Below are 15681 nucleotides of genomic sequence, written 5' to 3'. Positions count from 1 at the left end.
ACTACTTAATGCATGACATATTGAATATGAAAGAACAAGAGGACTGCAGATCACACAGTTGGAAATCAGACATGGGTGGTGTCAGGAGGCTTAACTTACTATACTGTCTGATCAAAAAAATTCCAACATGAGAAAAGAAACAATGAAGAGATGAATTTTCAGCATTCATGGAAGTTACAGGTTCACACAAGTTTCTTTCTCTCCAGTTTAAAGGAAAATTAATGTCAGTCTGCACACAAATTCACTCCATTATCTTTAAGAGAAGCACATTCATGGCATTACATGGAAGTACATCTTCTCCATCTTTTTTCAGTGCTACAATTAAATAGTTTAATACGAAAGAGTAATTGGATATCTCAAAAGATCTTCCTGTCTTCTTATTGTGTCCAGTCCTACTTTCTAGACTATGTCATCTTCCCTTTTGATGCAGAGGCAGCTACTACAGTGTAGGTAATCAGTACATAGTGATTGTGCTGGTTTTGCAAGAATTAATGTTTGGGAAAGAATGTGGGCATCGGTCCCGCTACCACTTGTAGGTGCACTGGCATCTGGCCCCTGTCAACCCATCACATTCATGTACCTGCACAGCAGGACAGGAGCAAAACAACAGGTGGAAGCAAAGTGAAGGCAGGAGCAAAATCTTGGGGAAGGAGAAATAGTTCTGGCTGTTACCAATACATTTGTGGTATTTTTAACTGGTTATGGCCAGCTGTAAATTTAATTTCCTTTTATGCTTTTGTATCAGTCAACACAGAGCTCCCAATTCAGTTTTTAGAAGGAAGAAAGCTGTGCCTGGAAAGCACTGACAGTGCATTCAGTACTTAACAGACTATTTTGAATAAGAGTGTTTCATCAAGTGAAGTGAACAGAGGCCCTACTAGAATCTGAAAATAAAACAGGACTGGTGTCAGAAAGCAAGCCTTCTTGTCATCTACTTAACTGCACAGAGTCTTGTAATTTTGTAGGTACTAAAGATGCACATGTGGATTAGTACTAAGTTATGTTTCTTCACTGCAGTGGCAATTTAAAGAAAGAGAAAATAGACAAAAACTGGAACCAGAACAATTTTGACTTCTCATAGGAAGGCAGAGCAAGTCCCAACAGAGTTAGATTATGCTGATACCATGTTTCTGAGTTTCTCTTTCCTCAGACTTAGAGTTCATGGGTACATACACTGCAACGCGTGCTCAAGTAAGTTCCTTTATTAAATCTGTGCATCTTGTTCTAACATTGTAATATGCCTGTAAAAAGTAAGCTCTAAAGGAAGAGAACTCAACAAGCAGGAGTCTTAAGAAGCTTATAGCACTGATACATAGGAGTGAAAACATGGGTTCCTTTTCCAAAGCAGAGTGTCAGACAGGTCTGCCCTGAGGAAGCACACCAGAGCAACACAAACCAGCAACGTCATCAATCACTATCCCTGAATGTGTGAAACTAATACACATTTGGAATCCAGGAATGAGATTCATCGCAAAAAACTCTGTCTGTTCAAAGTGAAAGGGAACCAGGTTGTGAACAGATGTAATGTTTCTGAACTCATAAAAGTGACAATATTTCAATACAAGCAAAACTATAAAACAAAGAAAATGACATTTGCAGTTAGCTCCATTACTGCCAACAATGTGGATAGACTGGTTAGAAGTGGTGTGGCCAAGTGGTTCAGCAAAGGATAAAGTTTGGGTATAATCCCATCTGAGACAATCACTATGCTGACCTCAAGAAAGCCATCTGACCTCCTTATTCCTCAATCAACCAGCTGGAAAACTGGATAAAAAGCAGAACTGGGTTGAAAACCAGATGTGCAGATAAATTGGGTCTTCCTGGGTAAATAAATTACAAAATACCCTATACAGAACATAAAGAGTTTGATGCAGGTGGGAATGGTTTATTTAGCACTTTATTATGTGTTTGATTAAAAAATGGCACTGGGGACCAAGACTGTAAACACTGCCAATTTACTTGGAAATGCATTCACATTACCAGAATGAAATGAACTGGAAAGGAATGTAACAAACAGAGAATAAGACACACACAAAAAAAGAATTTTATAGACAGAGTCCTCAGAAGTTTCTAGCTCATGCATAAGGTTATTTCACACAGGATATCTTCAACAAGTTCATCGCTCACCTGAGGAAACTCAGAAAGTCCTTTCATTCCTTTTTTAAAGTTTTAAGCTGCAAGCATGACTTTAAAAGCAACACAGATAATGTTACACTTTTATGAAGGTCTCAACTTGTAATGTAAGATAAAAGTCCATAAAAAATAGATGAAGGCACAGACTGAATACAACACTTTTTATCAGACAGGTGATTTTTCAGATCATTATCACTTTGAATGATTTAAGTCATAAACCAAAAATTTTCAAACTTAATTGCACCTTAATTCCTTTTGTACATCCAGCATTCTCCCAAAAAATGGGATAGCAAATGAAAAAAGTAGTTTTGAAAAGTAAGTACACCTTATAAAGTCCTACTTTAATGAAACTTCTAGTGCCATCCTGTTTAACAAACAGAATGCGAAAGATAATCCACATTCCCGGGTTTTGATCTTGCCCCTGATTAACCTCTAAAAAGCTGGGGGTTTTTTGCATCTTATCCTCAGGTGGCTCATATGTAAAACATGTAATAGTGATACTTTACACTGGACCAAAAAGTGCAATGAAATAAATTATTTCAATCACTAGATACAAAATTAGGTAAAGCAGCTGATTTAAAACCTGATAAAGAGACTCACATTTCTTACCACTGACTATACACTCTGAGTAACATAATAGAACTAGATGCACAGGTGACAATGAAAGAAGACCTAACGGGGAACAAACAAGACAACGACCTCAAAATATACAATAAAGAAGTAGCTTCAATAGCGTTATATACATGCACCATATGTCACAGGGCCAAAATTTCATTGAAGGAAACAACACATCTCACATTCTCCTCTTCTTCTCCAAAAAGGGTGATCTCATAAAAAGTAGTAGAATTAAGATCAATCGAACTCAGATCTCCAAAAATCTTTTACTTTCCTTTGGACTCCTCTGAAGGCCACACATTGTAACTCATACTCCATCAACTCTCCCTGCAGCAACTGAGGGCAACGTACTGATCCGACATTTTAAGATCAGAGGAGTGCTTTCTCCCATTTGTGGTTATAATGTAAAACATTTTACTTTATTTCTAATGAAGACCTATATCTTTGGCATGAGAATAGAGTTTTACTTAATGCCAGCCATACCAACTTTCTCCTCCACATTGCAAGAGAAGTGATGGGTCCCTAACCTCATCATACAAGGACATAGATTCTCTCATTCTTACTGTGGTGCCCTAGGTGGATCAGAAAAATCTGATCAATGAAAATTTTCAAAAGAAAAGCTGAAAATGAAGGGTAATTATTGATGCAGTTAATGCGATTGCAGCTCTGGGGCAGTATAAACAGAACTGACAGTTCTAGAAATCATGACTAGCTATCAATAAATAATGCTGTCCTTGCACTTAGACAGGATTGGTTTTTTAATTTCTGCAGGGATTTCTATGAGAGGATTAAGCATTATTAACAAGACAGTTTCCTAATTAAATCTCTTCTCCCCCATCTTAAAAATTTTCAACAGAACTTTTAGAGCTATGAACAAATCTTGCAACACTGCACAGATCTAAAGCCAGGCACTCCACGTAAATTAGATGCTGCAACAGTGTTAATTTAACAAATAACTTGGCCAAAACATATTTTTTAAAAAAACATCTAAATATTTAAGGTGAAAAGCCTGCCTAGATATGTTTTTGTGTTCAGCTCAAAAAATCTGGATCCCTACATCAATGGTACAGACACTGCAAAAAAGTGAAACAGAACGGGAAGTTTCAAGAGAAGAACAGCCCGCAAATTCAAGTGATCAAAGGGACTTTACAACTAGGCCAATAAGCAGTGGTGCTGCTAGGAATTTCATAGCTAGCAACTAATCTTGCAAAAGCTGCTAGGAAGTACATCACTTTGATCTATAAACCAGTACACATCATCACAACAGGCAGGTATCACCTATCTGGAGATAATCACAAACCTTTGTGTAGACAGAGCAGATGCCTGTAACTATAAATTAGAAATTTATCAATCACCATACAATTAATATTAAATTTTCTTGAAAGTGAAAAGAGAAATGTGATCACCAAAGGGGGAAATAGAGAAGGCTGCAGTTGCATGTAGGAGAAATCCATACACCAAAATTTGTGACAATAAAGGGCAAGAAATGCAGAACCAACTCTAAATACCCAGGACATACTCCCAAATACATAGGAAGGATGACTGGCAAAACATAAAATAAGTACTTCTGGAAGTACAGGAAATCACTTTGGAGGGGCTGGATAATGCTGATTACATAAAAATATCAGGCATTAGATAATAGTAGAAGAAAGACCAGTTCATGTTTCACTTGAAGAGCTCTCAAGCTTTACCACTTTGACTTCTAAGAACCATCAAGGGCCAGAGCTGCCTCTGTTGACTGTACAGCACCAGCTCAGTGGTATTGGATACCCACAGCTAATTTACAGGAAGTATCAGTTCCGTGTACAGAGTGATGAGTAACAACATGCATGAGGTAACCTTTAGCAATATGTATACTGCTAATGAATGAATGAAACCTTAAAACTAGCCTGATCTGCCAGCCTTTTAAACACTCCCATCACAACTGTCTGATGCCCTGGTACCTATTTAGTTATACACTCAAGAAGAGAATATCCATATGCACAGAAGAAACAAACCTCAAACCACAATGACGTTAGAGATGTTTGCAAGCATATCACTGCACCTAAATAAACCAGCTGTCTGATCCCTAATTAGTAACAAATGCTCCCCTGAAGACATTGTTGAATAGTTCAAAAGCAAGAACTTGACCTTAAGAAAATAAAACCTCCTTCTAGAAGGATGGACTATAAAGCAAGTCTAACAAGTGCTCACTCTTCCTTTTTTTTTTTTTTTTTTTGTTTTTCCTTCTAGAAGCAGGATGAAGTGTCAAACACTGCATTTTGTTAGAATAACCATATACTAACCACATCTTGTTCTCACAGTCTACAGCAATTTTTATGATAAACACAACTATCATAAATCAACATTAGGATTAATAATGTGCTTTAAATCCCCTAAGATTTGCACAGTACAAATTCGACATTTGGGTTTTCAGCCATTAGCTCATTAGTGGTAATTTACTCGTTAATGTAGAATGGAATTTTAACATGATCCTTACACAATTCCTTGCAGAGATATCTTTGCAGGATGAAGCCACCCTCCTGCTGAGGATGGTGTTTTGTCTGTTTGAAACTCAACATCCTCTTTCACTAGAAACTGTAGACTCAAAACTCTACAGTACTTTTGTTCTCAATTAACTCAGCATAACTCATCTTCTGTTCAAGATCTTTAATACTTCTTTTAGCACGGAAATCTGTATCAAGTGTCTACAAAGAACTACAGAAAATGCACAGTTGAACAAAAGGTTGAAATAATCATATACTTTTTCCCCAGTCACAGACTTTATATTGTCATGGTCTAAGCCCAGCTGGAAACTAAGCACCATTCAGCCACTCACTCAACCTCCCTCTCTCCCCCTCACCTCAGCGGATTGGGAAGAAGAATCCAAGTAAAACTTGTAGGTTGAGATATGATTAGTGTCATAAGTGACAATGAAGTAAAACACAGTAATAACAGCAAATGATAATAATATTGGTAATAAAATGGTAATAATATTGGTAATAAAATGGGAAAAACCAGTGATGCACAATGCTCACCATCCACTGACTGATGCCAGACCCTCTTCCCAGACCCAGGCTGGCTGCCCTTCCAGAGAACTGCCCCCAGCTGATGCTGGCCATGACATGATGGGGAATATCCCACTGGTCAGTTTTGGTCACCTATCCCAGCTCTGCTCCTTCCCCATTTCTTTTGTGTACCTCCTCACTGGCAGAGTGAGGATAAACATGATTAAGCAAAACCCCAAAACATCAGCGTGCTATCAACACCATTCTCACTCTGAATCCAAAGCACGGCACTGTAACAGCTACTGAATGGAAATTAACTCTACCCTAGCTGAAACCAGGACAGTTTTATACAGCCATCATATCCACATTTTAATAGCAAGAGGCAGATACTATCGTAATCTCAAAGAGTTGTATTATTCTCTTTTTCTTGTTGCTTTTCCTGGAAGAGAAGATAAGAAATAAGCATGCACTCACTGTTATGTTTCACACAAAAGGAAGAAACACATAAGCATTCTGAAATGTCTTTGTGCTGCCATTGAACAGTGCAACCAATTACGCAAGCAAAGGATTTGGTTCCATACCTAAAAAGATCACTCAAACATTTATCTCAAGCAACAACATTCACCTCTAATGCCTTATGCAAGCTGCATCCCTTTTCCATTCCAAACAATTGTTTTCTTGTGAGAGTAAAGGCAGTCACAGGAGACAACCTATGGTAAAAGGAATGCTACAGGAAGATTTGCAATCAGGCTAAAAATTACTTATAGAAATAAACCAGTACTTTTGTATGAAGAAAAACATAATAGGACAATATATAAACAAGTTCAGACTAACAGATAATCTTTCATTGTACCTTTTCAAGTACAGCATTATCAAGAAGGTAAAGAAAAAGTCTATAGACACTAAATGCCTACACTATGGTACTTCACACATGCTTAGCGAAAAAAAAACAACCTTTAAGTTTGTTTATTAAGGCTACTTCATTTTGCTATTAGATAATTTATCCTTGCCAAATTCAGCCTTATTGTGATATATGGATTTCTCATGTGAAATTCCAATACAGACTTGATTCAAAGCAGAATACACTCAGCTCATGAAGCTCTGCTCATATGCAGTTCTTCAAGTCAAATCATGTAAAACCTTTGGCCTTTTGATGACTTGCACCTGTTTTACAAATATTTTTGAAGAATGCCTGGCTACTCAGAAATTGTTTTCCTCCCCATCTAATAACTTCTGTACCACAGTCTTACTTCAAGTTTGCCAAAGGCACACTAACAGCAATGATGGCATGAAGAACTCTAGTCCAATCAGTGAACAGACAACTGTTTAATGTAGCCAAATAAAATGTACTCATCCGAATCCATCAGATCATGTTTTCTCCAAACTAGTAAACAGCTGCAGACACAGTCTGCTTCCCATCAAATGTTCCATGTATAACAAACTATACCTTGTATCTGATGGTTCACTAGTAATTTTTCAATACCATGACTTTCAAAACATATGACAACTATATTTTATTGAAGAAAGGAATGGACTTAGACTGTCCAAGCCACAAATTGAAGACCAATCCAGAAACTGTACTGTAGGTGCCAAAAGTCTGCTGAATGTCAGTATTTGCTGGCATTTTTATTGTTATGAATACAAGTGCAGACCAAGTTCTTCAAAGAAGAAACACACTTGAAGCATGACAGAAAAGGAAATGCTCACAACCCCTTTTATAACAGCACAGGAGCGGAGAATATAACTCCTTTAACACTGTCCGGAAAAGGTATCTCAAAGGAATAGTTGGAAATCTGTTTAAAAGATGGAGAACCTTAAAGATAAATGTACGTCCTACATTCTGGTCTTCAGTAGCAACACTTAAAACTAGCAACTTGGAAAAACTGAAATTCTGATTGCCACTGTACTGAGACTATTAAAGCATAGAACATGTACCTACCATAATTTTTTGTGACTTATTTTCAATTAATTCATAGGAAAAAAATCCTTTTATGCGCAGGAAGACAGAGGAAGCCAGCTAGACTGAGACACATTTTCAACTCTCTGAACAGCAATAAACCATTGTGAGCTTAAATCGCGTATTTACTATTTTTGTGTGACTGTACTTAAATTCCAGCCTTTTAAGTATCTGAAAGACTCCTGAACATACTTCAGAATTGATTTTGCACTAATGTGACTGCTGTAAACTGAAATTAAGTGCATCCTTTCAGTGAGCATAACAACAAACACAACATTAAATTGAGAATATGCAAACAGGAAACAATGACACGGACTACAATCTCTGCCAGAGAAGACAGTGGACAACAGTCCAGTGAAAAATGGGATATCAATGCCTAAAACTCTTATCCTATATCAATGACTAAAATTCTTATCCTACCCTTATCAAACCTGCTTATCCATGGCTGCAGCCTGAATTTCCCGTGGCATACAACTCCAAAAGAGCTCCCCTCCTGTTACTGTGATGCCCAATGGAAGCACAGTAAAGAAAATTTGGATTAATGTCACTTTTAGAAGCATTAACTGCAGTTACTATGTCCCTATGGCAATACCCTGAAAAAAAACCACCAAGAAAACGGTAGAGAGCTGTAATATATTCCTTTTCAGTACCTGCTTACCTTTGGTAAGAATTGTGAAAAACTGACACTCATTTCCCCTCCTTTGAAAGTTCTTGAAATTTACCTGGTAAGAGTTTTTACAGCAGAAGGTACTTATTCTAGGATCCCAAATATGCCACACTCAAAGCAGAAAATAATCTGGCCATAAATTACCAAACACTTATTTGCATTAATCTTTAAAAATGAAGTTGAGCATGCTAACTTTGAGAACAATGGCAAACAATCTCTGCAATGCCTCGGGATTGCTGACATAGTGTTGTTAGGTAATAAATGAATGCATTAACGAATTCTTGAATATGTCACAACTCCCATTTCTAGCAAATGTTTGGTGGTATGCTCAGTAAAATGACTTTCTGCACTGTGACAGAACTCAGCAGATAAACACTTGAAGCTCTGATTTCCAGTATTTGGCCCCTACATGCAACTGATTTATTAGAATTAGAAAACCTGGGAAAAGTCTGAAGTTAATTGAAGAAAGAACATTGCTACATTTCTTTTTAAAAAATATCATTCATATATTAAGGAATTTATGCTACACCTGATGTATGACTTCAGCAAAGATTAACTGCAAATAACTACCAAACAGCTGTATAGCCTGTTTTCCAAAATGTATAGAAAGATAGACTGTCCATAATGTAATGTCTTGAATTTCAACACTAGCATAATAGAAGATTTCCTGCAAATTTTACATCAGCTTGTGGTACAGGTGCAAAGGACTTAGGTTACAGGCAAGCATAAGGAAAATTAATCTAGAAACCAGAAGAGCAGTTTCTCACATTCCATAAACAGTTTAAAAAATTAATTGCAATAGCACACATATCAGTTCCGGATGTGTAGCCAGCTATGCTATCACTGACCAATGCAATCAGAATTCATAAAAAAGCCAAATATTTCCTCCAAAGGTAATTGATATAGACAGATCACATAACCAATAACTGGGAATTGGTCCACCCAACTAATTTCTGGAAGTTTCTGGGTCTCCATAGGAATAAAGTTTCTATTTTCATTTAAAAAAAATAAATAAAAGGAAAATGTCCATCTTGCAAGAAACTTCATTTGAAGTGAACATAATTTATCCTTTAGCTACTACTGCAAAAGCTGTAATTTACAGTAGATGAATCACTAATGTCTCTTAAAACTATGGATAAACATACAGGCTATATTTTAGTCATTATCCTCAAGTGTTACAACTTCCAGAAAAAATCCCAACTGGCTCATTAAAATAAAGTTCATAGAGTAGAAAAATTTACGACAGTAAAATCTCTCTGAAGACAAGAGGAAAAAAATAAAGCCAGGCTTTGTGCAACTACTTTTAACAGGGCCACAGCCCAAAGAGCTGAGGTAACATCACAAACTAAGTAACTTCTTTCAGCATACCAAAACCCAAAGTTGCATACCTTACCAATCTATCTAAAAAGATCTAAAAAATCCTTCTGGAGGCCACAAAAGACATGCTAGTATAAAAGGGCATAATGGATGTGTATATAGACCACATCTCCTATCTGAGGAAGTTTTGTAAGAAAATCTACATTAAGTATACTGCATCAAGCAATTCAAAGCAAATTAAAACAGCTACATGCAAGCTTTTTCCAAAACAGTCTGGAGGGAAGCAGGCAGTCTGGGCTACTTCTCATCTGACACCAAGACACACATGCTTAAAGGACAGTGTGAGAACTGAATTAAAAAGGAATCAACAGAGCTTCTGATGCTTTAACTGTTTCTGGAACTTTGCACAATAGGAACCTGACACAAAACTGTGTGAAGAACTATAACATAACACACATGAAAACCCTTTACACCTAATACCTCTTTATCTTCAAAAAAAAAAAAAAAAAAAAAAAAAGGGAAATGTATTTCCCTAACACTCCTCAAGCTATATCCCTCTGCAACACATCATACAAGTTCAAGTTCACAAAAATGCTAACACAAATATAGGGCATATTATCTAACATCTTGTCCACTTTCTAGATGATAAATTAATAGATTTCTACAAATAAAAAACACACAGCAAATTCTATCTGTTCTAGTGAAAGTTGCATTTTATTGCCTAGCAGACTTAACCTTCACATTAATTCTTGTAAAGTCCTATATCTTGTCATATGTCTGATTTTATTTTTAAAAGGAAACCCCAAAACTACAGTATTTTATGAGTTACAGTGTATTTCAATTGTAAGCAAGCTCCTCATAACGAAATTTCACAGAAATGAGTACTCCCTCTTTGAATGCATATTTTTATCTGCTAAACAATGTCTTTTTAGGTTAAACTTTAAAAGAGTAAAATTTAGATAAGCCAGTGAAGTTAAAAGATGGTCCAGGATTTGGTCACAGATAATACATGAAACAATGATGAGAGGATTTGAGTTAGTTTGACACCTCACCTGACAGGTTTTCTTTCTCGTAGCAAATCTTCCAGACTCTTTTCACAGTGTTCAGCCGCCACAACCAGTCTCTCTAATTCAAAAAAACCCAAAAAAACTATAAGAGGACTGGAATCCAAATGAAACTCCGAGAGTACAGACTTCTCATTTTACCTATGTGGCAGATGTTAAAGTATTTTGATATACACTGTACAGAAAATTACACATAATTAAATGTTACAAGATGTACAACTGAAGGATAACACCACCATTTTTTGTTTGTGAGATACGGAAAATTATCTTCCCAGTTTCCTCATGCAAAGCACTGTCAATCCAACCATCCATGCATCCAGTAAACAGTAATAAATATTGAAGCCCTCAGCCAATGTCAGTCAGATTCGACTGAAGAACAGAGGTCTCAAAGATAAGCATACACAAATTTGCAGAAATACGTGGCTGGGTTGATGTAAGAGGCTCAATGTAAGCCCAGCTCTGAGAAAAGGGACTCAGGGTGAGCACAGGAGCTTCAGTCCTCACAGGCCAATGAGCACATTGGTAGCACCTCTTGCCCAACAGGGAGCTGCAGGGATCCCACATGTTCTGAACATGGATGGGCTGGCTCTGAATATGGAGGGAAAACCAAAACTATTGTTACACTGAAGATAACAACCATGTGGTAGGAAAAGACAAAGGTGTAAGATGTTACAGGAGCATGTGAGGACACTCCCAAAGCAGCTTTGCTACTTCCAGTAACCTAGCACTCAATGTTCACATTGAAAAACAAAGCAAATGAAACTATTACAAATGTTTTAGTAACATGACTGTTACAGTAAGATAAAGGTAGAAAACTGAGGAACACAAGTCATCACATTATAGCTGGAATGCTTGCTAGTCAACTCTGTTTCTCCTTTTTCCATTCAAGAGACCGTTTAATCTTGCTTTGGAAGAAAAAAAATTGAGATTGCCTATCACAATGCTAGCATAGATTTTAAAAAAGTTTAATTTTACAAGGAAAATCAATTTGAAAGTTTTTCTTTTATTTTTATATTCCCCCTTTAAAAGCATTTTGTGGGGAAATTTATACATATAATTTATTTTTGCATTGTTCTCCTAATCTGCTCTCACATTTCTCTCCAGGAGCAGAAACTGACATTTGCAAACAGAACTCCATCATTAGGCATTAACTGACTATTAATATTAAATCATTAGGCATAGAACTGACATGTGGAAAGTTTTGCCAGTATCAAAATGATAAAATTTGCTGCCAAATTTCCCACATTATATCAAAATTATTAGCTGCCATTCTAACCATTTTAACCATTGTTAAAATAGAACACTCTCCTGAGTTCATGGTTAGACATTTTATTAACTATCATTCAAGTTACTTTAAGAAGTTATTTTTTCTTCATTTTTATACACACACACATACATCTTCATGTCATTTACTCTTTGTAATCAAAAAGGCCAAGTTTTACTATTTATTTTTTATTTATTAAATGTTATGTTAGTTAATACTTCCTAACTTTCATCCCCAACAATACTCTAAGAAAAATCCCAGGTTTTGTTTCAAGCAGTACTAGTAAATATAAATGAAAATTATTACATTTTCTAGACCTCCTGACTGTACAAGTGAAAAATTACGTGTTTGGGGGCAAAGGAAAACACATAAAGAACTCCCTGACACACTGAATACTTCAGTATCTGGAGTTGGCAATATCCTGATTTTGTAAAAATCTGAAACATTCTATCATACTGCATTCTAAAGGGGAAAAAATGACTTGCCCTACTTTATGAGATCCTGTGGCTAACCAAATACATACAATGCACTTTTGGATGAGAACACTTGATTTAGAAGTTAAAGGTTGCAATGACTTAATTTCCACAAAAAGGCTGCAACACCTGTGACAATTTAAGTGCTGTACTCCTGCTGAGCTTGCAACAGAATATCTAGTGCAGAAAGAAACAATTGAAGTTTTATTTGAGCTAACAATAAGTGTGATAACAGGTACTGAAAAAAAATCCAAGCCCTTACTAGAATAAAGTAACCACTAGTGGGAGAAATCTTAAAGAAATCAAAAGATACGGGAAGCTTGCAGCCAGGACACGAGATGACAGCACCAGCTGCAAATCAAGTACAAGAAATCTAATCATCACATGAAAATGAACATTAGAACATGGGTGTAGGAGTTTACCATCAAAAATACATGTATTTCCATATTCCACACAAGCATGTGGCAGAGCCATTGAGTTCAGGAAAAAGAAGGAAGTTTTTAGCTTTTATCTGTTAGTGGAACACAACAACACAGGACAGAGAACTAATCTCTGCTATGAGTCTACAGGGAAGAAATAAGAGAGCAAATAATGCCAGTCATAGCACAGGTATTCAGGAATTTTGAGACTGAAAACTGGCTACTTTCTGGTGCTATGAAGGCAGCATTCTGCTCAGTCACCTTAAAATATATTTCTATATTGTCACCAAAAATCCCTCCAGACTCAAAAGTGTTATCATACCAAAAATTTGCTTATTAAACAGATACTCACCATGTTTACCTCTGGTAATGTCAACGTACTGGCAAAGTCTGGGATGGGTCATTGTTTTAAGGATTTGAAATCTTCCCAGAATTTTTATGGAGTTAGGTGTTAGAGGGAGGCCATTACTTCCACAGACATCATGTGGCAGAGCTGAGGCAAAGAAGGTGGAGGCACCCATCACAGTGTCTTTTAAAGGAAACATCTTTTTCACACAATCTTAAGTCCTTCAGAGCAATTTGTGTTCCTTAAATAGAGAACACAGAATAAAAAAATTATCAGCAAAAGATACAGTCTCAGGTTACTAGTTGTTTACTAAATAATGCAATTACGATGCTTTTTTTTCCTCAGGAAGTCACATAGGAGAAACAGAAGACTTGACCATTTGGTATCTCAAAATTATTCTTTCTCTAAGGGAGCAATTTTGTTCAAAGCACAACATTCCCAGTGAAAACTACTAAATTTATTTGTGACTCCCAACTGAGAGCAACTCCATACAGGCTGCACGAAGATCCTTATGTACTAAAGATATTTACTAAGTCAAAACAAATGAATATTATGAAAGATACCTTCTGTTTCAACTTACACAGTCCAACTTAGGATACAAAGCAAATGAAAAAGACCCATCTCATTTGTGGTTTTTTCCCCCCAAAGAAACACAGACATGAGATATGTATTAGAACATTCTAATAAACATAATCATATTGAATATAAATTTATAGTGTTAAGGAATCAAACATAAAAAAGGAAGAAAAACCCAAAACAGCTTTGAACATTGGAATAGTTATATTAGTATTTGTATTAAAAGTCTTATTTTTAAAGATACAATACTTTCATATCTCATGAATATTTCATACTTTTTTGTAGATGATTTATTTTAGGATGTGAACAATGCACATTACAGTTAGAATTTTCCACTGGAAAGCCATCAATTGGGCAGAGTGCAAGCACAAAGATTTATTGGCATGCAGCAGGTTCCAGTTGGAAACCTTTAACTGTGCATTTATAAGAACCCCCATTCCTGCAAAAACATCAAGTCTGCCCAATAAACTACTCAACATCAGAAAGAAAATATATATTATATATTTACAAAAAATAGCTTAGTTTACAGATTCAATTATAGTCTTGCTTGGCACAATGGTCCTCTAATGCTGGCTCTAAAATAAAAGAAAACCATTATTATGATCAGAGTGGAGGAGAGGGGGAGTAAGATTATGCCTAGCAGCAAGATGCACTATGTCTCTAAGAAGGTAAATATGTAGTGTACAATATATTTACTGAGGCAAAATGTTCTCATTTTTACTGTAGAAAAATACTGTTAGATAACACTTCTCTAATACATTGCACTTGCATTCAGCTGACACTTAGAAAGGAAGTTTAATAAAAATAATTGTTAAATACCATCAATTCAATAAAGATTTTAAGTGATTAAACTCTCCTTTCACTCTAGATCAGTTGGCTTACAAGGAGGAATTGCAGCACCCCCAGTGTGTTCCAGCAGGCAATTGCACACTTATCACTCGCCTCCTTTGGCTGGAAACCAGATGGGCAAAAAGCAGGACATGAGATAAGCAAACAACCTTCCCTGCCACCCACCTAATAAAGAATTTTAAAAGGTATGCAATAAAACACCTCCTTACTACAGAGTTAATTACAAGGAATCAGTGAAAGCAATGGAAAAAGTTTTCTCTGATGACAGAAATCAGCCAGTTCTGTCAATTTCTACCCTCACAGTCAAACTGATCTCTCATTAATTCTCAATTTACATAAATTCCAGAGACCAACTTGAAAAATAAAATAAATTAACCCCAAACCTAGGCCTTCCACCACCTTTAGAAAGGGACACATATTACAGCTTAAAGGGGCTTTTAAAATAATTTTTTTTCAGTCTCAACATTTCTCTAGTAACTTACTGACATTTCCAAATTCAAAAAGAATGGTTATAGATATTTTAGAAGTTCATCTGAAAAAAGCTCTTCTCTGACTATTTTTAAATTGAAGGAGTTTGTTTGTTTGTCTGGCAGAACTATAAACACAGGAGAGTGCTACACATTGTCCTTACTTCAATACACACAATTTTACACCTCAAACTCACTTTTACTATACAGAAAAGACACATACTACATTAATTTTATGATTTGAAGTCATTAATTATATCCTGCAGAACTTCCCTCTCACTTTGAAAAGAGAAGAAAAAAGGTTTGTTATTTTAAAGTGACACCAGAACCAGATAACACAAATTCAAACTCAGTCTTGGGACTGAATTCTGTAAATTCAATTCCAATAATCCAAAAGAGCAAGGATGGAAGAGGAAATAAAGACTTGTCTTAATTAGTGTAATCTAAAATTATTGAGTCACTGTTTCCAAAGCACCATCTATTGCATTTATGAGAGATAGTCTATCACATCTGTGAAACGTGCCTGGCACAAAGACTAGGAGTCCAG

At 36.1% G+C, this 15681-nt stretch overlaps 1 protein-coding gene across 1 annotated transcript in view; it reads right to left on the bottom strand.

Moving 5' to 3' along the window:
• Nucleotides 1-15681, bottom strand: part of TBCK (TBC1 domain containing kinase) — an 88013-nt gene that overhangs the window by 70732 nt on the left and 1600 nt on the right. The window contains exons 2-3 of the mRNA XM_083862521.1: nucleotides 13249-13483; nucleotides 10729-10801 (exon numbers count right to left, since the gene is read on the bottom strand). Coding sequence (XP_083718647.1) covers nucleotides 10729-10801; nucleotides 13249-13441 — 266 coding nt within the window. The 5' untranslated portion in view covers nucleotides 13442-13483. The remainder of the gene's footprint in view (nucleotides 1-10728; nucleotides 10802-13248; nucleotides 13484-15681) is intronic.

This window comes from Zosterops lateralis, assembly GCF_965231275.1.
Source record: "Zosterops lateralis genome assembly, chromosome: 5".
Lineage (NCBI taxonomy): Eukaryota > Metazoa > Chordata > Aves > Passeriformes > Zosteropidae > Zosterops > Zosterops lateralis.
This window is presented reverse-complemented; position numbering and strand designations above follow the sequence as displayed.